This window comes from Candida theae, assembly GCF_024610275.1.
Source record: "Candida theae strain CBS 12239 chromosome Unknown scaffold2, whole genome shotgun sequence".
Lineage (NCBI taxonomy): Eukaryota > Fungi > Ascomycota > Pichiomycetes > Serinales > Debaryomycetaceae > Lodderomyces > Lodderomyces theae.
In genome coordinates this window covers 183252-205442 of record NW_026261438.1, presented here as the reverse complement: position 1 = coordinate 205442, position 22191 = coordinate 183252, and the positions used below count along the sequence as shown (strand labels likewise).

The 22191-nt window shown below is 40.0% G+C and overlaps 6 protein-coding genes across 6 annotated transcripts; 3 read left to right on the top strand and 3 right to left on the bottom strand. All coding sequences in view use genetic code 12, as the record gives it.

The window, feature by feature from the left end:
* Positions 1-88: 88 nt before the first annotated feature.
* Positions 89-3460, bottom strand: KGF57_003020 (uncharacterized protein; the record flags this gene model as incomplete). Its single annotated transcript, XM_051752397.1, has 1 exon — positions 89-3460. One exon carries the CDS (start codon positions 3458-3460, stop codon positions 89-91), a length of 3372 nt encoding a protein of 1123 aa, XP_051608457.1.
* Positions 3461-3681: 221 nt separating this feature from the next.
* Positions 3682-5766, top strand: KGF57_003019 (U4/U6-U5 snRNP complex subunit; the record flags this gene model as incomplete). The annotated part of the gene is made up of 1 exon (XM_051752396.1): positions 3682-5766. The coding sequence occupies one exon, from the start codon at positions 3682-3684 to the stop codon at positions 5764-5766; it is 2085 nt and encodes a 694-aa protein (XP_051608456.1).
* A 1077-nt stretch (positions 5767-6843) lies between these two features.
* CCC2 (Cu(2+)-transporting P-type ATPase) lies at positions 6844-10161 on the top strand (the record flags this gene model as incomplete). Its single annotated transcript, XM_051752395.1, has 1 exon — positions 6844-10161. One exon carries the CDS (start codon positions 6844-6846, stop codon positions 10159-10161), a length of 3318 nt encoding a protein of 1105 aa, XP_051608455.1.
* A 953-nt stretch (positions 10162-11114) lies between these two features.
* On the top strand, positions 11115-15872 carry KGF57_003017 (uncharacterized protein; the record flags this gene model as incomplete). Its single annotated transcript, XM_051752393.1, has 1 exon — positions 11115-15872. One exon carries the CDS (start codon positions 11115-11117, stop codon positions 15870-15872), a length of 4758 nt encoding a protein of 1585 aa, XP_051608454.1.
* Positions 15873-16600: 728 nt separating this feature from the next.
* Positions 16601-16885, bottom strand: PGA58 (Pga58p; the record flags this gene model as incomplete). The annotated part of the gene is made up of 1 exon (XM_051752392.1): positions 16601-16885. The coding sequence occupies one exon, from the start codon at positions 16883-16885 to the stop codon at positions 16601-16603; it is 285 nt and encodes a 94-aa protein (XP_051608453.1).
* A 1807-nt stretch (positions 16886-18692) lies between these two features.
* Positions 18693-21566, bottom strand: MTR10 (Mtr10p; the record flags this gene model as incomplete). Its single annotated transcript, XM_051752391.1, has 1 exon — positions 18693-21566. The coding sequence occupies one exon, from the start codon at positions 21564-21566 to the stop codon at positions 18693-18695; it is 2874 nt and encodes a 957-aa protein (XP_051608452.1).
* Between the last annotated feature and the right edge of the window lie 625 nt (positions 21567-22191).

Sequence of the window (22191 nt, the reverse complement as noted above, 5' to 3'; positions counted from 1 at the left end):
TTGTATATAAACGCATGCACCATATATTCAATGTTTGTGGTGGTGCTGTAACTCCATAGTTCACGCGATCGTGTGCATCCTTACTCACTCACTCGCTGATTGACGATCCTGAAAGTTTAGCCTCAACCAACTCAACCAATTTATCACTATACTTGCTCAAAAGATCATCTCGGTTACTGCCATTACTTGTCGGAACAATACTATCGTCCAATTTATACCTCAATTCGTTTATCTTATCGAGTAATACAGCCCTTTCGTCTTTTTGCAACTCTGAAACCCGATTCATCAATTCATCGAATTGGTTCATGCATCTCTCCACCAACGACACCGTCAGCATGGACTCATGAACGCCTGCTTTCAAATCGGATGTAGAGGACCTAGATAGACTTGGTATCACTGGCACTTGTGAACCATTTTTGAACTGCGGATCCAGAGTGGCTCTGCTTGGAGATATGGGCCGTTTTGGAGGATGAGCGGTGGTGGTTGGCGACTTCATCAATGGTTGACTCAATTTGGATAATGTTCCATCACCATTATCAATGGGTGGTGAGATTTTGCTATTCCGCGTAGGAGAGCTAGTACGCAAGTTCATGAGCGGCGCCCTGCGTGAAGGGGACGTCGATTTGGACCGCGTTAGCGAAAGCGAACCCGTCACCTTTGGTGAGGCTGTTGGACTGCTGCTGCTGCTGCTGCTGCCGCAAGCATGGGTACCACTGGCACCCATATTCCTGCCATTACGAGATTCAATTCGCTTCAATGTGGCAGCAGTCAACTTTGGTGTGGGTGAAGGTGACGCCACCGTTGTTGTGGTACTTGTGGTTGTTAGCTGCACTCTTGGCTTTGAGCCTGTACCAGTTGCTGCGTGCTCCAATCTATCTAGTAGTTTCTCCTTCTTCGGTGACGACGGTCCAGAAAACGTTGCAGATGACGGTGCCTGTGGTGGAGCCCGTGGTGAAGCCCGTGGTGGAGCCTGCGGTAGAGCCGCTGCGGCTGCTAATTTTGGCACTGTCGGTAAGATTTTTCTCGTTACTTTTGCATATGCCGGAGATGGCAGGCTTGCAACGACAAAACCATCATCTAATGCGCTTTTATTGCCTTCATTGGGCACTGTATTGGCTGTAGTTGCCGATTCAATTATACGCCACGTAAATAAACATCCATCATTACCAATTGTTACAAGCTCCGAAGTAACTTCACCGTCATTATCATCATCGTTGAAGCCGTCCGTACCTTCAACTTGTGTTGTCCCACCCTCTACGAGAAAAACCCCAAGCAATGAGTCCAGATGTCCCCAACTAACACCTCGAGGTTTGCCAGTAGCATAATCAAACACTCGAATAGACTTATCCGAGGCCCAGACAATCAACGCATTCTTAAACTTCTCCATCATTTCCACCTGTACACTTTCATTCAATCTCTCATTGATCAACTTCATTGATCTTTTCAAGTCACAATCGTTTCGCAAATCAAATACAAGCAACTGCTTATCGCTTGTTGACACGACAAGATCGGAATCAAATATTGACATTGTTAACGGTGTGCATTTCAACGTTATGGATTTGGTCTTGACCAACGTCAAGATTGGATCCGTGGTTATAGAGTGGACGGAGATTGTCCTATCAGTTGAGCAAACATATAAATATCCCTCATGGAAAATGGCCTTGAGTAGATTCCCATTGTGCACTGGTATGGTCTGTAGCAAATCCCATTTAGATTCCACTTTCACAAATATTTGAATCATGCGATCTCTCGATATGCTGCATATTAGTTCATGCTCTTGGTGTTCAAAGTAGACAATGTCATTAATTGATGAAGAGTGTGCTTTTATTGACAATAGCACTTTTGTAGAGTCTGACTCTTGATCAACAATATACAATGATCCAGATCTGTATCCCAAGATAAACAAATTCTCCCTTTTATCAACTGCGGTTAAACAGTCGGTAACCACCTCAATGCCCGGTGTGGTAAAAGCTAACGCTTCCACAAGGTCACCCAAGTTTGGGCAAAATTGTTCTATTGTGCCAGTCTTGGAAAAGACAAGGTAGTTTTCATCGTAACTTTTCTTAACTCCACTGGCATGTCGAATGATAGATGCAGCTAAAGGTTTAGTTTCTCCTAAAGTTTTATTCCAAAACTTAATCTCTTCATTTGATGAAAGGTATAGCAAGTAGTCATTTGACAAATTGAATAATCGAACAACTGAAGTAACTGAAGCTTTACCTGGCTCCAATCTAAAGACCCCTGACAATTGCTGCTGTAATTGGTTCGAACCCTTTGAAGGAGACGATGCAGATCTCGCACTTTCAAACTCAACAAGTATTAGGTCTTCAATCTTGATACACTTCAAGTTCGTATCTGTGTCGCCCAACCAAATCACCTCCAGCTCAGGATCAGCAACTATCGAGCTGATACTATAGTCTGGTGTTTGCAAGGGTAGCAATTTCGGTGGATCAAAATTCAACTTAAGCAACAACAACTGATTACCATTGGCAATCACAACCACCTCATCTTCATTAATCAATGACATGTCCATAAAATTTGAATCCATAAAATTACCCAATTGAACATTCCTCCCTTTCAAAACAACCGGTTTATTACCGCCATCATGGTCAAACCTCCACAACTTGATGAAACGTAATCCAACAGTGACAATAACATTTTCATGCCAAATGACCTTATGTATAATATTGGAACATCGATTGCTCGCTTGTAGTTGAACAGAATTGGTCCCCAACTTCCACACATTGATACATCCATCATTAATGACCCCCAAAGAGCATAGATGCTTTGAGTCCGGGGAAAACACCAAGTTGTTGACGCCAAAAGTGTGCTCGTAAATCGCCATCATGGGACATTGTCGTGAGTCTTGAGCGAGTGAAAATAGTAGGATGCGTGGCTGGTATCCCGACTCTCCAATAGCCAAAAGCCGCTTGTTTGGAGAGATGGCAATACATTTGATTGATCTGACTTTATCTTTTAATTTCGATGGAGATGCTTGAGCATTGACTAAAGGGCTCAAATAAGCACTGGTGCTTTCGTCTATTTCATTTGGTGAGAAGGAGTTGCCGTAAATTTCAATAGGGTGTGTAACAATTGGGTACCCATACTGGTCTCGTATCGTTTCCTCTTGTGAGTAGTCGGGCTTGATCATGTTTAAATAGGCATTGGCGGATGAGACACCAACATGGTTCAGCAGTTGCGACTTTGATTCACTTGAATTGGCACAAAAGAATCTCTGGTTTACAACGTCATTGGTTTCTTTATCGATGTGACAAAGTACAACACCCCCACTTGCGGTGTAAGCGACTAGATCATCCTGTACTGATATTTGTTGTTTGTCTGCTGCAGAAGTGCCTATAATTCGATTTATTCGTAGCCGGAAATCACATTGCGACAGGGAGCGCAATGGGGGCAGTTTATTGATTATCGAATTGTGACAACTGTTATGTATGTGACTCATTGCGGTAAGACTGTACTAGATACAAGTGACTTTTTCAAGATCAAGTATCGTCGTCTCTTTTGGAATGGAATAGAATAGGCTCTGCAAAAAAAAAACAAATAATCAAAAAGGTAAACAAAACGAAAATGCGGGTTTATTTTTTTGTGTTGTGGAAAAAAATCATTGTAATGATTCTTTCGCCTGGCACAGAGGACAGCATAGTGTGTGTAGCAAACCAGGACATGTCACAGGAGATATCACTAAGCTTGGAAGAGACAAACAAGATACGAATTCAACTAGGCTTAGAACCTATAGTGGAGAAGCCAGCAACACAAAGCAACGTCATCGAGTTGTCACTCGAGGAAACGAATAAACTTCGACTTTCATTAGGGTTGAAACCAATACCAGATGAGTCATCGACTACCAACACAGCCAAGGGTGTTGAATCTAAGTCGATCAACAGAGTTAATGATGAGCTACTATCGCAAAAACTCACCAAGGCAAAAGTAGCGTCTGAGAAGCGTAAATTGATGGAAACCTCACAAGAAGGAGATGATGACGAAATAGATACCGATAGCTGGCTACTGAAAGTTGGCAACTCCCAATCTACAAAGAAACAGAAAATAGAACAAGTTCCCTCCATAAAAGATTCCCATTTGGTGAATGCTCATATTGGTCATAGTACACGAGAATTGCAAAATTTGCGCAACAATGACATCTTGACACTCCAGGACACCAATCTATTGAATGATGACGACGACGATGACGGTGAAGGTGATGTGCTTGTGAACGAAGCTCTAACTGCTGAGGCTAAAGTGAAGAATAACTTGAAGGAGAGAAGAGAAGCGGAGATGATCAAGTTTAATGGACGTCATTATAGACGTAACAACGATGAAGACGATGATGATGAGGGTGATAGAATGGATAAAGGTAATCGCACTGATGGTGTCATCAAGAAGAAACCAGTCGTAATAAAAAACTCCAACATCAACTTGAACAAGTCTGCTGAGGTTGAAATGGACAAAGCTGAGTCGCTACCTGTGAATACAATGAAATTTAGCAACTTTTTTGGCAATTTGGAAAAAGAATTGAGTGGTGAATCTACTCCAAAACCACAAATCAAGATGAAGAAGTTAAAGACAAGGAAACCCTTTGAGGGGGCTAAACGTATTGCATCACCGAGAGTTAAAATTGATGATTTTGAACAACTACCAAATATCGATGAGAATGAGTACGATAATTTGCAGGAGAGCCTTGTGGCCAACGCAAGTAAGCTGAGACTGCAAAGAGCAAGGCAAAAAATGACCCCAGAAGAGATTGCAATTGAAATAGCCAGAAATAAAAAGATTGCCATGGAGAGAAGATTGGAAGAAGAGTCAATGAGACGTCAGTATCTGGCACTATTATCCAATGAGATTCAAGGTGTAGAGGACCTTGACACTTTGGGATTTTTGAGCAATTTGGAAAATAACATTTTAGGAGAAAATAATGGTGAGGAGCAAGACACAATCGATGAAGATATATTTGATTCGCATGAGAAACAAGTCAATGGCACTATTCATGGTCATACCAGTGATGGTGCTAAAACTAGTCAAGTCAATGGAAGAATGAGCTCTAGTACAAACGATCCAAAGGAGAATCTGCCCGAAGCAGTCACCATGGAGACAGATCAACAAAAATCACAAACACGGGGAGCATCTGAGAATGAAAATGACAACCATCCCAGATTCAACACTGGTCTAGCAGATACCCTCAAATTTCTCAAATCTAGAACAAACGATAATTCCATTCTCCAAAATAGATCCGACACTTCTTCAATCTCGATACGTGAAGAACTCTCCAAGCAAACTGAACTTTTGAAATTAAAAGTTGACATAGAGGAACGAATACTTCGAGACGAATTGTCCACGAACAAAGAGTACATGAAACTATCGAAACTCGATCGAGAAGTACAGTTTGAAGTTGAGTTGGACAAGAGATTGGCCGAAAAGGGTATTGTTGTTGAATCTGGTCAAAGCAAGAGATTCAATCAAAGTAATGGACGTAAGACTAGACTGGGTAATAAACTGGTCACCAGTGAGAAGAATCTGACACTTGGATCATCAAGTGGAAGTGACGGCGATAAGTACTCTACCTACAATCCCAAGGTGGAGTTGCATTACAAGGATGACGAAGGTCAGTCGTTGGATACGAAACAGGCGTATAAGCATTTGTCACACAAGTATCATGGTATGACTACAAGTCAGAGATTGGCCAAGAGTATGAAGAAAAGGGAAAAGGAGAAGATTGGTAAAGGGCCAGTGACAAGGGAAAGTATAGTGGATTAAAAGCGGTTGCATATACGGTGTGATTGTGTGATATAAAAATTCAACGAGTGTCATGATTGCATAGTCGAAGAATGCACACACTAGTAGTAGTAGTAGTAGTCAAATGCTTACTTTACAATTTGATAACAGAAGAAATAGCTATTAAGATTGTTACTCCCCTCGGTTTGCTTTCTATATCACGAATGAATATTACCGATTTTACAATTTTGACCTTTCTCTCTCTCTCTCTCTGTGTGTGTGTGTTGATTGGTTGTTATTCATTAGTATTGTGATACTTTGTTGTATAACACCTTTTTTTTTTTTGTCGAGAGCCAATACGAGTAGAGTATTATTTGTGTCGAGATGGCAATGTATAACTGATGGAATAGATTAGCTATAAAAAGAAGGTCGTGTACTTGTTACTAATTTAATGCAGGGTTATTTTTTTGTGTGCATAATTTTTTTTAACCAATGGCAAATAAACCTATGCCATCGACATTTATGATCATGTTAGTTATTTTGTTCTTTTTGTTCTTTTTTTTTTTTTTTTCATTTTCAGTAATTGTCAAGAGTGCAATGAATAAACAAACTAGTCAATATACTCTCATTAGATGATATTGTTTTGATAAAAGTGTATCTTCATATACATGTAAGCTACTGTCATTCTCTCTTTCTCTCTTTCTCTCTTTCTTTCTTTCTGTCAAAATAAGTTCTTCTGCGTTATTCTACGTTATGTAAATTTATTTTTAATTTTTAATTTTTAATTTTTTAATTTTTAATTTTTTTAATTTTCTCTTGTTCTGGTCCCTTAAATCCAAAGATTACTAACATGTATAGATACATATATATATATATATATATACTAACAGAATAACCCATTCATTGCATTTAATGACAATTTCTTACATTCATCACCTTGTAATCCAACTAATCAAAGCTTAACACATCACAGCACAGGACAACTACAGTATCAAGAGTACTGCAGAGATCTATTGCACTCAATCATAATCAGATCTTTTTTTTTTCTTTTTTTTTTATTACCCAAACAACTAGAATTGAATACAGCTCCACAGATCCCCTCCCTACTTTGTATTTACAATGCCATCTTCTACTTCAACAAGTGGCATAACACACTCACTTGTATCGATACAGGGCATGACTTGTGGTGCGTGCTCTGCAAGCATCACTGAAGCTTTGGAAAAACAAGATGGTATAGAAAAGGCATCAATATCATTAGTCACAGAGGATGGATTAATCACCCATTCTATCAACTATGACCCACAAAATATAATCACTGTCATTGAGGATTGTGGATTCGATGCCCAATTACAGAAAAAATCGATTCTCAAGTCCAGCACAGGTTCACAGTCGGAGGTGTTGAAGCAAACTGTGCTCGGAATAGTGGGGATGACATGTGGTGCATGTTCAGCAAGTATAACTGAAGCGTTGGAGAAAATAAGTGGTGTGTCATATGTGTCTGTATCACTAATCACGGAGGAAGCTTTGGTGAAACATAATTCAGCTGTATCTTTGGATCAATTGAAGGATGCGATTGAGGATTGTGGATTCGACTTCACACATGTGCAAACAACTGATACACATGAGCGAAGCAACAAAGACCCAAATCTTAACGGTGAACCATTGGACGAGATTGAGGAAACAAGCTTGAGGATAATGGGTCTACATCCTGATACGGACTTGGTTGGGTTCAAATACAATCTTGAAGCACAATTGCAGAGCACACCTGGGGTATTATCATTTGAAGTATCATGGCATGATGAAGAGGATGGCACTGCACAAGACTTGACGTCTCTGTCTCTGCCAAGGACATCTATTGAAGAACTGGCTCTTGGTGTTGGTAACGAATTGATTGTATCATATAATCCAGTAATAACAGGCATTCGTGATATAGTTGACGGTCTTGATACTTTGGAGCCTGGAGTCACATTTTTTGTCATCAACTCCTTAGACCAGTCATCAGCCACTCAGCTCAAACTACTATCTAAAATCAAAGATATCAAGTACTGGTCAAACATCGTTATCCAAAGTTTATTATTCGGTATACCAATAATCATTCTCGTACACACAGAAAACACAAAGTTGTGGAAGACGACAACTCTATTCCCAGGGCTTTATTTGGTGTCATTGATTGAAGGGTTACTTGCAAGTTATGTCCAATTTCGACTAGGTGCAAAATTCTTGCGTAAATTCTCATCATTTGTGAAAAACAACTTTAAAGGTGCGTCAATGGACGTGTTGGTATCTATTTCAACAATGGTGACATACATTTTCTCAATTGTGTCGATTGTGGTTAGTGTTTGGCGTGGTAACACGGAGAAACCGCCAAAAGTTTTGTTTGACACGCTAGCAATGTTGGTGACATTTGTATCTTTTGGTAAATTATTGGAAAACAAAGCCAAAGGAGCCACATCCTCTGCATTATCGAGGTTGTTGTCGTTAACTCCTTCCACGTGTACAATCATTGCCGAGTCAACTCAGTATATGAAAGAAATGGATGGCAACAATGACAAACTTCAACAAGATTATCAAACTAGAACAATTAGCATTGATTTGGTACAAACTAATGACATTGCGATTGTGTTACCCGGGGGCAAAGTGCCAGCGGATGGGGTCATTGTTTTCGGAGAATCAGAAATTGATGAAAGCTTGATCACGGGTGAGCCTTTACCCATCCACAAACGGAAAGGAGATTCTGTTATTGGTGGGTCAATCAATGGACCTCATTTGATACATCTTAAAGTCACGAAAACCGGTAGAAAGTCCCAATTACAACAAATTATTAACTTGGTTAAAGAATCGCAAGTGAAAAAGGCTCCAGTACAAAGATTTTCCGACTATGTTGCGGCTAGATTTGTGCCATTTGTCATTATGTTGGCGATTGTAACATTTACAGTATGGGCTATTGTATGCCTGACAATGCACACTGATGGGTTACCAATGATTTTCCGTAGTAATGAAAATGGCAAGTTTTTCGTTTGCTTACAGTTGGCAATCTCGGTTATTGTTGTTGCTTGTCCATGTGCTTTGGGATTGGCCGCGCCCACTGCTGTTATGGTGGGTACTGGAGTCGGGGCCTTGAATGGTGTCTTGATCAAAGGTGCTGACATTTTGGAGAAAACAACGTCGGTCAATATCATCTTGTTTGACAAGACAGGGACATTGACCACTGGTGAAATGAGTGTGGTGAAATCGAAGCCGGTAGCAATTGATCAACCCGAATCAAAGCTTTCGGTATCTGATTGGTGGAAATTGATTGGTTCAGTAGAGTGCAATTCGGAGCATCCGGTTGGGAGAGCATTGACTAAGCTGGCTAAGTCATTTTGTGGCTTGAGTTTTGAAGAGGACTCTTTTGATACATTGATAAAGGATGTTAATATCTTGCTTGGGGCTGGTATTGAAGCTAATGTCACTTTGCACTCATTCGAATACAAGATCTACGTGGGTAATTATAATCTCATAAAGGAAAAGTTTCCTCAGTTGATGCATCAGATTGATAATGAAGATTTCAATTCTATAAACACAGTCATCTACGTTGTGATCAATGGACAATACTCTGGTTATATTGAACTTTCAGACGCATTAAAAGAAGGTTCTCGTGAAGTTATACACTACTTGAGAGAATCCGAGGGTTACATCATTGGTATGGTTACAGGAGACAACAAGGGGTCAGCCTTGAAAATAGGAAGAGAAGTTGGCATTACTGAGCAAAACATTTATTATGAAGTATCTCCTATACACAAGGACAAGGTCATTTCCAACTTGAAAACCAGATTTGGTCCTAGTGCAAACATTGCCTTTGTGGGTGATGGAATCAACGATGCTCCAGCTTTAGCCAAAGCCGATATCGGAATGGCAATCAGTTCAGGAACGGATATTGCCATTGAGAGCGCCGACATTGTTCTAATTGGAGGTGGTCAACGCCAACAAGCTGATTTGTATGGAGTCATTAATGCATTGAAAATCTCATCAACGACATTCCAACGAATCAAATTAAATTTTGTCTGGGCTGTCATTTACAACATCTTTATGTTGCCATTTGCAATGGGGTGTTTCTTGCCGTTGAACTTGATGTTGCCTCCCGTGGCTGCAAGCATAGCCATGATGATTAGCTCGTTGAGCGTGGTTATGAATTCGTTGTTGTTGAAATTCTACAAGGCTCCTAGTATTACTGACATTGTTGATAAATCTGATTTGGAAATGAATGTGAATGACGATGACTTCGACTTGAAGAATGGCACTGCACAAGAGTTTCAATTGTGGAAAAGAGGCAAGAGTAAGTGGGGAGGTGGGGTTGTGGGGTTAAGGTGGCTCAAGCTGGTTTTCACAAATAGGAGAGTGAGCAGAAGAAGAGATAGCCAAGCGTATCAGTTAGTTTCAGGAAGTTCGAGGGTATAAGGAAGTATTGCATTTTTACTGTTGTTATCTTTTCTAATTCTTTTACGTTGAATTCGTTCTGCATTTAATGAGATGAATTTTTTTTCGGGGGGTATGTTGCAGGAGTTATGATTATGGAGATGTTGTTCCTGGTTACATTGATGGACGTTTTAGGCTAGCATTTTGTATTTTACTTTTATATGAGATTGCACTAATAGCGACTAATGTATAATTTCTATTTTTTGCAAAGCATAGTGCCTCATTTGCATGAAATTTAACCGAATGACGATCCTTTAGAGTAGAGCTTTCTCTTGTCTGGGACGGGACTAAGCGATGTTGGTTGTCAAAGATTTTTCTTTGTTCTTTGATTGATTGAATTTGTTATAGTTACAAAACTTCCTCAAAGACTGTGCAAGTGGGTGTTGCATTACAAAAAAAAAAAAAAAAGAACTAAATCAAGACAGCAATCACTATAGACTATTCACAATAGGAGTATTGCACCAACTTCACCGCTAGATGCAAGTCTAATCCCTTCCTTCCTCCCTTTCCCCTAAGCCAATCACAATGACACAAATTGCATTTCTTGGAAGTCAATTAGGCGAAATTATTGGTATGAATGGATTGAATTCTGGGTTACTTTCTTGTTGTTTTTTTTCTTATCTTTACTTCAACTGATGAAACAACCCACCACCATTTACTTACTGATCCATATTTGTTAACCAGAATGTTCCATCAGTGCCAAGTCCAAAACACTGACAGCCATTTGGTCAATTGGAAGCTATAATGGTCCGTGCAAGGAAACTGTTTGGTTTGAACAATCACATCACCAACTTCAATTACGTTTTCACCCTGTCTATAAAAGGGTCGACAAAGTCTCCCTGTGGATGCTGATGATGTCGATTTACCCTTCTCTCACTATTCTTCACTTGCACCCCACAAGTCAGTAATAAGCCGGCATCGTAATTCTGAGTCAAATGAAGGTTTGCAACTTGTTACTTGTTGCTGCGGTTGCCAACTCGTTGGCTATCAAAACCCCGGAAAAAAATGCTGCCAATGCTAATGACGCTTCCAAAAAGACTGGCAGCCATAGACTTGGTTTCAAACACCACAATGCTATGAGATTGAGAATGCCATTCAAGTCGGCCAATTCAGCTGCTCAACAACAAGATCAAGCCCAAAATGAATGGAGTGTTGAACATCAAGCTGATTATGCATTGAGGACTAAGTTTCAAGATGATTCTGATAATGAAGATAGTGCCCATGTTGATGGATCTGAGTTGGGATTGGGTAATTTTGCGGAAGTCTTGGCTGATGAAGTTGCTTCTGATCCTACTTTTACCGCCAAGTTTAAATCTGGTGGGTTTGGCGACATGTTTTGGCTGTTGTTGAGCATTGGCAAGGATTTGACCATGGAGAAGATTAACATTTTGAAGGATATCTTGTCCATGTTGGATCAGATTAAGAATGCTCGTGCTGAGCATGAAGAAGAGCCAGTTTCGATTAAAATTGTCGATCAAGCGCCAATTTCCAAGAGGGGTGTTGAGGAAACTGCTGACATTGAAGATTTGAACAATTTGATTAAGCTCGATAAATTGAAGGATCTTTTCAAGAAGGGTAAAGGTGGCAAAGGTGGCAAAGGTGGCTGGAAGAACAAGTTTGGTAAGGGAAAACACGATGATGATGTGGAAAAGGATGACGAGGATGATTATTCCGACAACGACAATGATTCTGAATATGATGACGAGGATTGCGAAGATGATGGATATGATAACAGAGGTTGGGACCAAGGCAAGAAGAAGTCTGGATACAACAGATCATCCAGCAACAAGAAGAACGGTTTCAGCAAGAACAAGAGCTCAACTCGTAACAGCAAGAATGGATCCAAGTTTGGATATGGTAAAGGTCAATCCAAATCCAAGGATTGGGATCGTGCTGAAGTTGTTGATGATGAGGACTTGAAGCAACGTGATTTTGATCGTTCCAGATCTGACTCTTCTCATTCTGGTAGAACTGATGGAAGCGACAGATTGAGCGGTGCTCATAAAGTTCACGGACGTCTTGAAGATTGTGATGATGATTTTGATCATGGAAAGGATCATGGAAAAAATCTTGACAAAAATCGTGACTTTGGTAAAAACCACGGTTGGAAGAACGAGACTGATCATGGAAGAAAGAGTGGTAAAGGCAAGGATCATGATTGGAATAATGATGAAGACTGTGATGACTTTGACCGTGACAATGATTCTCGTGGTAGAGATTGGAACAGAGGCAACGGATCTGGTAAGAAATACCGCTCATCGAAAGTTTCCAAGAATGAAGAAGTTCATTTGGCTGTGAGAGACTTGAGTAAATTGAAAAAAATGATGGGCGGTAAAAAGGGAAGGACCTCTGTTGCTCAAACTACTCTTGCTGCAACTACCGCTGCCCCCGAACCTGAACCAACTGAGGAAGAGGAATGTTCTGAGGCAGAGCCAGAAATTGAAGCACCTACTGTTGTTACCACTACTGTCTTGGCTACTCCAACTGGTAAGGCAGGTGGATTGAAATCAAAGTTGAAGAGCATTTTCAAGAAGGGTGGAAATGGAAATGGAAATGGTGTCGGAAGTGGAAGCGGAAGTGGAAAGTTGAGTGGCTTGAAGGCCAAATTCTCAAAAAGTAAGGCCACTACTAGCTCATCTGTTGCTGCCATTATCACCACCGTCACTGTTGACTGTCCTGAATCTGAAACTGAAACTCCAAGCACTGCTCCTGTTGAAGATGAAGATTGTCCAGAAGACAAGAAATTGGCCAATGGAAAATCTGATAAGGCAAAACGTGATGAAGCTTTGGATGTTTCTGTTGATTCTAGATACTTTGGATTTGGTGGTAACAAGAATGGTAAATCTGGAAAGGGAAACAACGGAAAGTCCGAAAAGTCCAAGCCAGACAACTTTGATGATGAAGACTGCGATGATGAAGAAGGAGCAGCAGCAGAAAAAGAAAAAGAAGAAGAGAAGAACAGTGGAAAACAAAACGGCGGAAAAAAAGATATCAAAGGTAAGTTGAAGGGCAAACTCGGTGGCTTGAAAGGCAAGATGGGCGGTGGTGCTGGAATGAAGGATAAACTCGGTAGCTTGAAAGGCAAGATGGGCGGTGGTGCCGGAATGAAAAACAAGCTTGGTGGATTGAAGGGAAAATTCAAAAAAGGTGGCAAAGCCCAAAAAGATGTTGCTGATGACGAAGATTGCGAAGATGACATTTACGATAACAATGGAAACGGAAGCAAGAATGGGAAAACTGGAGGCTTTGGTAAGGGCAAACGTGAAGTTGAAGACAATTTCTTTGACTCAAGTGCCGAATGGTGTCATGACTCTGATTGTGCCGATGAAAGCTTTTTCACCGATAAGGTAGTGGCTGCTGCAGGGAGCAATCGTATAGGGCTGGAACCCCAATTTTTCGCTCAAAGCGTTGTATCTAAACATGATTTAGTTGAAGATTTGTTGTTGAAGGTTTTTTTGCAATTGAAGCATTCTGGCTTGATTAATGATATCATTAAGATGTCCTTGACTGATGATCTTGTTAGAGGAGCTTTGACTGATATTACCATCAAGTTGTTGAATGCAAATGTTATTCCTTGGGATGAGATTATCCTTGCTATAAAGACCCATGGTCTTGTTCTTGATGTTACCAAGTTTACTTTGACCAATCCAGAAGTTAGACAAGGGTTGGCTTCGTTTGTTTTGGAGCTCATTCCTGGTTTGCTCAAGAGTGGTTCATTGACTGCTCAACAAGTTGTTGAGCAATTAAAGGTTGAAGATAAGCCATTTCCAGGAGTACTTGGTAAGGCCAGAGACCCACGTATCCAACCATTAGGTCCATTTCCAGATGAAGAGTTTCCTCATGATCACCATGAAAAGAATCACGTCAAGACCATCAAGGGTCACGAAGAGGAACATCATTATGTAAAGGTTCGTAATGCTACTCATGAACACGAAATTGAGAATCACGAACAAAAGAATAAGGATATTGAGAAGTTGCACCATGAAGAGAGCCATCATGGTGATCACGAAGAAGACGATTACGAAAGCAAGCACCATGAGTCTGAAAAGGATTACCATGAGGAGTCCAAACATGGTGGTAACGTTCGTGAAAAGGATCTCCATGAATTGAAGAAGGATCACCACAAGGAGAACCATCACCAGGACTTGAACAGAAACGGTGAATTGCGTGAGGAGCATCATGAAAAGAGCAACAAGGAATTGCAAAAGGAAAACCATGACCAGGAATTCCAAGTTGAAGAGGATGTTTCCAACCAGCAAAAGAGGGAAGAATTGGACCATCATGAGAAGGAAATTCACAAGAAGGAAAAGGATTTGCATGAATTGGATCTTCATGAACAATATGATGAAGGTGACGAGCATCATAAAGTTGACCTTCATGAAAAAAATAAGCATGGTTTGGAAAAGGATCTTTACGAAAAGAATGAACATGAAAAAAATGAAGGACATGGTAAAGATCACCACCACAAGGATGAGCATGAATTGACTCAAGATTTCCACGAAAAGGACCTCTCTCAAATTGATGATGATGCTGATGGTACTCATTATGATAAGAATTTGCACGAATTAGATGGTGTTCAAGTTGAAAAAGATCTTCACAAGGATTATGTGCGTGAAGTTGAACACAAGATGAGAAAGAGACATGAAGTTGAACATTTTGAAGAGGATTTTCACAAGAATGTAACTGAACACCACGAACATGATTCCCATGAAGCTGTTGATGGCGATTCGGTGCATCATGAAAAGGACAAGCATCAAAATGAGGATCACAGTGTTGAGCATGATAAGCACTTGGTTAATCACCACGAAGAGGATCATGGTGATTTTGACTATGAGAAGGATTTCCATGACTTGGATGAATTTTTCAAGGAGAAGGACCACCATTCTGATTACTATCATGAAGTTGATCACAAGAGAAGAAAGAGGCACGAATTGGAACGTTCTGAAGAAGATTTCCACAAGGATGTTAAGGCACATCACGAAGCTAATCATCATGAGAGTATTGAGGATCAATGGGGTCGTGATGAAAAAGTTCACCACAAGGAGGATGATTTTGCTTTGGGACGTGACAAGCATGCTGTTGATCACCATGAGGAAAACCACAATGACGGGTTGGACTATAGTAAGAATGTGCATGAGTTGGATGATGTTTCAAAGGAGAAGGAGCATCACAAGGATTTCTACCATGAAGTTGAACATGATCTTAAACGTCGTGATGTTGTTGGTTACGAACACGATCAAGTTTCTCAAGGTAGAGAGTTGCATGATTTGGACAAGCATTTCAAGCAAAAGGATAAGGACCATTTTGCCAAGGATAATCTCTATGGTGGAGAACGTCATTACAAGGAACATTATGAAAAGGAGCACCATGAGAAGGAGAATCATGAAGCTACTCCTGATAGAAATCATTATGAAAAGGAGGAGCATGACAGAGAGGAGCACGGTAAAGAGAAGCACGAAAAGGGACCTCATGAGCATGAAGAGTTTTCAAAGGAGCATGGGAAGAGTGTTGACAAGAAGGAGTCTAGTGAAAGTGCCTTTGGTAAGAAGGAGCATGAATTGAAGGGTAGCTTGGGTATTCAGTTTGTTCCTGTTGATCCTGCCTCCGCTGCTGCCTCCGCTGCTGCTGCTGCTGCTTCTGCTGGGGGTCCAACACAAGCTCCAGGACAAATTATTCCTCCAGTTGGAGCTTAGACTGTGAAGCTTTACAAGCTTTAATTGCAGTCATTCTGGTTTTTTATTATTATTATTATTATTATTATTATTATTATTTTTGATTATTTTCATGAACCAGATGGAATTTTGATACTTTTTTTTATTCATTTTTTTGATTTTTTGATTTTACATTTTGCTTCTTTTTGGTTAAGTTTTGATTTATTTACTTTTCAGTTTTGTTGATTGTTGAGTCTTTTGCCAGATGGTTGGATTGTGTTTGAATGATATGTTTCGACGTGGTTTATAAAAGTTGATTACAGTTTACTATTTTGCCAATATGCCCCCAAAATTTTTCTTTTATCCACACACACATATATATATATATATATATACTTTCATATTTGATAATTTATGCCATTCTTTATTAAACTTAACAGGAAGAGGCTTTCTATTGCTACTGATTGCACTACATTGACTATTTTCTTTTTTCAACCTTGTGATAATAATACTAAAGACCTCTAAATGTAACAACTATAAACCATAAAAGAATAAAAGAAAACTCCTAAATACCCCTCCATTTTGAAAAAAAATAAATACGTAATAAAACTCAGTTTCCGTGCAAAAAAATGAATCCTATTTCAAAACCTGCAAACCCAAATAGGGTGAGATTTAAACCAGCGTATGTAATGTAAGTGTGTGTATGTGGGGTGAGTTTGTAACAAGTTTTCCTTTATCTCCTCTTAGTCAATAATAAAAAATCATCACATTTACAAAGCCAATAAAGCACCAGCAGCCAAAGCAACGGCACCAGCAGCGTATTGCTTAGCAGCACCGGCTTCGAAAGTGGAGACACCTGGAGCAGTACCGTTTGATGGAGCGGTTCCGTTACCGGCAGACGAAGATTGAGCAGCAATGGTTGAAGCTGGACATGATGAAGCGTGAGATCCACAGTCGGTGATGGTGGCCAAGGTGGTTGATTCAACGGTTTGGGTGATTTCAGCGTTGACGATGGCGGCGGTGGCGGCGAATAAAGCGACGATTGAGAATTGCATTTTTTTTTTGACAAGTGTAATAAGCGAAAGACTAGTAGTTGGGATTGATAATTGATCTGATCTGATGAAGAAAAGAAGAGGAGGAGGAAGATTGAGGACTTGGATGGGGATACCAAGGGTTTATATATTATTTTTTTTCTTTTTGCCAGGTTTGGGGTCATTCAATTGACACAGTGGAGATAGAGATTCAGTGGTTGTACTGTAAATAAACCTCAGGCGACTACTCAAGTTTGTGCAATGATTGGCATCAGTTGTAGAAGAATAGGTTCATCGTGTATTCATGGTTTGTCTCTCTATGTTTATGTTTCTTGGTTTATTGTGTCACAAATTGTGTTGTCATAACTACGCGACACGAAAAAAAAAAAATAAAAAAAAAAAAAAGAAAATAAGCAGATTCTAATTTTGTGTCACCCACCAACTCCAAACAAAGTGTAAACAGTTCATAGCTGTGTATTAGGTATTGCTAGGAGAGGCAGTAAGAGTCACATCAGCGCCATACCCCCCCCCCTCCCCCACATTACTATGCTTTGCTTGCTCATGCAGACAGATTGTTGACTCTATTTACACTTCTTCTGCCCACCAAGGGTCCAGCTGCCGAGTTCCCAAAAAAAAAAAATAATAATAATAAAAAAGGGAAAGTCAATTCCAAGAACTAGAAGCACATCAGATGACACAAAATTTAACGACTTTTTGACAGAAAAATAATTGTGTTGATGGATGCGTGACTGAAAGTTACACTGCTGTACTGAGAGCTACGCAAGTATCCACCCAAAAATTGCAATTACTTTGTTTGTGAATAACACTCGTAACCCGCCCTCAGCTCTTTATTTTACTGTACAAATATCGTGCGAAATTACTCCATTTCTCGCTTCCGTCACAGAGCGGAATGCCAGGAAGTTTTCGTGGCTCATTGTGTTGGGATTGAGAGCAGCATCTGACCGCTTTGTCTCACCCATACACAGACTCTATTGTTTCTGCCTCTATATTTGCCATGGCGTTTCGTGTACTATGCAATACCAACTTGTGAATTATCACAGCCACCTCGCTTGATCTGCTTCAATGCTGGTTCTAGATCTGGCGAAATGCAGTAAAGAACTTTCCTAAAAGAGACTGGTGTCTCAAGTTTCACTTTACGCTATACTAATCCTAATTGCCATCTCCCTCTCTTATTTCTTTTCCGACTCCCTTACTACTGGAGCAGATGTTGCTCACTGTGAGAATAAAGTATTCTCTTCAGTTTTCAGTGTGTAAACAAACTTGGCCACTGGTAGTATCTCATTTGGTATACAATGCAAAATAGACGAGCCCTCGCTGGGATAGTAGTTAGTTCACGACTCACCACTTGCGTCCCCAACCTCCAAGTCAATCAATAAATGCACAAGACCAAAAGTAGCTGTGAAGTGAACACGATCAAACCATAAACAAAAGAACGCAGAGTGTTTGGCGTTTCTTTGTGTAACAGTTGTGCAAGTACACAAAAGACCACAGAACCCACAACCAATCAAAGTTCACAACAAAACAAAACAAACCCCAAATACAAATTAATGGAACCGACGCCCGCATCAAGCATATTAGTTAGTTCCGGTTGGCACACTTGCTGTTGCTCTGATTTTAAAAGAGCTGCGCGATTGACGACGATAGTTTATCCGCGTAGTGGAGGGCAGTTTTTTTTTTTCCTTGCATTTATTTTTAACTTGGCATGAAAAATGATATGCAATTTATAGCTATTTGTGTTTCCTTATCTCTCTCTATCTACATACTGAGGTATTGCATTTGGGGAACTCTCTCCCCCCCCCCAACGTACTCATTATATCTCAGATCGAGGAGTCACGTTCTTTCGAGAGTACCAACTAATGAAATCCCTCAATGCACTCCGTACTCTTCTGTTATCCTTATTTGGTATAGCCACCGACACCGTCTCAATCAACCGATTTACTTCATTGCTTTGCACGTCAGGCAAACTCGACACAACCTCACGTAGCCAATTGACTGCTAAATCGACAGATGGCGTCACAACCAATATTTTCAAAAGCAAATCACTTGCATCTTGTTGAACATCAATGTGGAATTTGAAGATAAGTCCATCTAACACAACCTTTATCAATTCGCCACCATGATTGTTGACAGTTATGAACTGTTTAATACATTCCCTCAAGGGTGTAGTATCCCTACTTTCAAACAACGAAATAGGTGGATGTGGCAATCCCCAAGATATCAAGTCAATAAGGAAATGGATGCAGGAAATGATGGGGTTGTACTCATTAACAACCGTCAATGTAATTTTCGCAGTTTTAATTATCGAATCAAGGAGATCCAATGTGGGGATCAACCTAAATGGGAAAAACATCAACAAGTCATTCAACATACGGAAAAAGTCTTCGATAACATCGGGAATTTGTTTGATTTGGCCTTCATTTTTATTGAAAAACTGTTCAAAAAACGATTGGCATTGTTCAAGTCCAAAATTATAAGCAGCTGATGTGATTTCTTGTGACGAAAATTCATCATCACCAAATACTCTAATCACAACACCCGAGACCCACAAATAACAACCAAGTTGAGTTTGCTTGTAGCCTTGGTGTAGTATTTTGGCAATTTGAGGCAACACGGAATTAAGATACGAACTAAAAGACTCAATTGCCACTTTCACCAACTTCATGCATTTCTCACTAACTTTCAATACCGAGGCTCTTTTCTCTAAGATGGAAGTTAGCAATGGCCAGATCTTTTCAATAAACAAGGAGGCAACTGGATGACTTGGCTTGTCAAACTCATCCACTTTCAAAACTTGTAGAAAGATAATCACAATCTCCAACTGATCTGTGATTTGAGTATTCGCCTCATCAGAATCGCCACCCAAGTTCAATTCTGCAACTTTTTGCAAAGAAGGCTCCAAAAACATATCCGAAATCTTGTACAAGTTGTCTTCGGGGACTTTGGCAACAACGTGGGCAATACCATCAGTCAACTCGTAATTCGACTCAAGATCAATTTTATCCTTCACTTGTCCATACAACAAGTACAACTGTTCAAGATAGTTGACCAACAACTCCGAACAATCTTGACAAAAATACATAAGCGCATGAGACGTGGCCATAAATATCTCATTGTTGTTGGCCCCTTCAAATCCTTTGGTGATGTAATTCAATTGCGGTTCCAAAAACTCGGGGTTTTTAGCCGTCCATGCAGTGTACCTACCCAAAACCAATGTTGCAGCGTATCTAATCTTGGGATGTTCCGGTAGTTGTACCAAAAGTGACATGATTGTTGGAAGTATAGTCTTTTCCTTAGTGGGCACTTCCTTCGCCATTGTTCTCATCGAAAACAAAGGAGCCTCAAGGTATTGCCAATGGCCCTGTGAATTGGACAAGATGGTTTGTATTTGGCTGAAAGGGATTTGCAATGCTCGTGAAGCACCAACTACAGCACAGCAATCCTTCAATACATCTCCCATTTCATATCGGAACTCTTTGAACTTGTCCTCTTGTTCTTTGTCCCCGTTGAAAAGGTTGTCATCATTGGCCGCAATTGGGTAAGTTAAATGTTTGATTATGACTGATATAAGTTCAAGATAACAATCGCTCAATATCTGGCGCGCTTCTTGAAATTTTGGTAAAACAATCAACTGCTTCAACAAGAACCAGAACTGGAAGGTATACTTGACTATATCCAAATCGTCGTCGTATTTACAACAATTCAATAAAATTTCAACCAATGGTTTGAAATGTTGTGGGTTTCTCGCAATCAATGCGCTCCAGGACTCTCCGCACTCAACATATAATCTGGTCAATCCATCGACTTTTTCCGATTCTTCCAAACTATCTGGGTTCTCATGCATAAATTTGTTCAATTGTAAAATTTGTTGATACAATGCATCAATGATCTCGTGGTTGTCAATATCACGGGTTTCTCGAATAATAGTGACTAAGCAATCGATGGCCTTGTCAAATGTGGCATCATTGGACAAACTTTGAAACACTAACGACGTCAAGGAATGAACAGATAAAATCTTGTCAATAGGGCACTCGGTAATCCAACTGTTTAAAGCATCCAAAATGGCTGCGTTCAATACTGGGTCGTTATTAGAGTTGCTCTCGGCAAGGTTTTTCAACGTCAACACAACCGATTCAACTTGATCTGTAATCAACTCCGATGATCTCTTGTTATATTCTTCGTCACTCAAATGCGACTTTTTCACATCAGAAAGCTCTTCGGGCAATACTTTTAAAAACTCCAACAAAACCAATGTTAAATCACTAGACAGGGTGAAATTTGCCACTATTTCACTCATGGCATCACCCCAAGTCAAATACTGTAATGCCAACTGAGCTAATGCAATTGATAGTTGAGTACGAATTAATTTTTCACCATTCCCATTGTACAACTTGATCAAACTCAACACAGATTCCTTCAAAGCGGGATAATTCTCGGGTTGGATTTGTGACGACAAGTCATAAATGATCTTAGATCTTAGCGTCTGTGCCGCAAAGAGTTGCAACTGTATGTTTGAGCCGTTATTCTTATTACTCAAGATTTCATGGGTGATTTGCCATGCATCGCTTGATTTCTGAAAGTTTTCCAAGAAATGAGTAGCTGTGGCCTTCTCCTCTCGTGACGCATTGGAGTACATTGTCGTCAATGCGTTTTCAACTTGCTGGATCTCATGTTCGTGTGATGGCATTCTTTGAATGTATTGGTAGTTGACAGCCAAACAGAGTACTACTTTCGGTGGTTGGTTAAAAAAAAAAAAAAAGCTTTTGATTGACTTCAAAAGGAAGTAAATTTTTCTGCTGTTTTGTAAAAGCACACGACTTTTATTTGTGGGTGCAAAAACTAGCCTTGGGTATTGATGAGTTTGTATCAGCAGTGGGTACTAGTTTAATTCAAAACCGATTCAAAAGCTTTTGACTGCTTTTGAGGGGGGGGGAGTAGGTTTCTGTGTGTTCATAAGAAGTGTTCAAAGAGAACACAAGTCTAAGTAGTACTTGAAATATTGAAGATTATTGCTTGAGAAATTTTGCAAAAAAAAAAGTACCAACTTGAATTCAATTGTTTCGACCTATGTAATAGCTTCCTTGACGTCTATTTCATTTTTGTTTTCACCAGTTGAGCAAACTTCAGCTAAGCAAACAACGAGATGCCTTCAACAACAGTTGGAAGGAAATTCACGCTTACTGAACGCATGGGTTCAATCTTCACAGCAGCTTTGTATACAAGAGGGTAATGTTACAAATGAATATATGCTGTCAGTTTTTTACTTCTACATCAGCGTCGGGTCCAGGAATATCAACCTACATGGTATTATC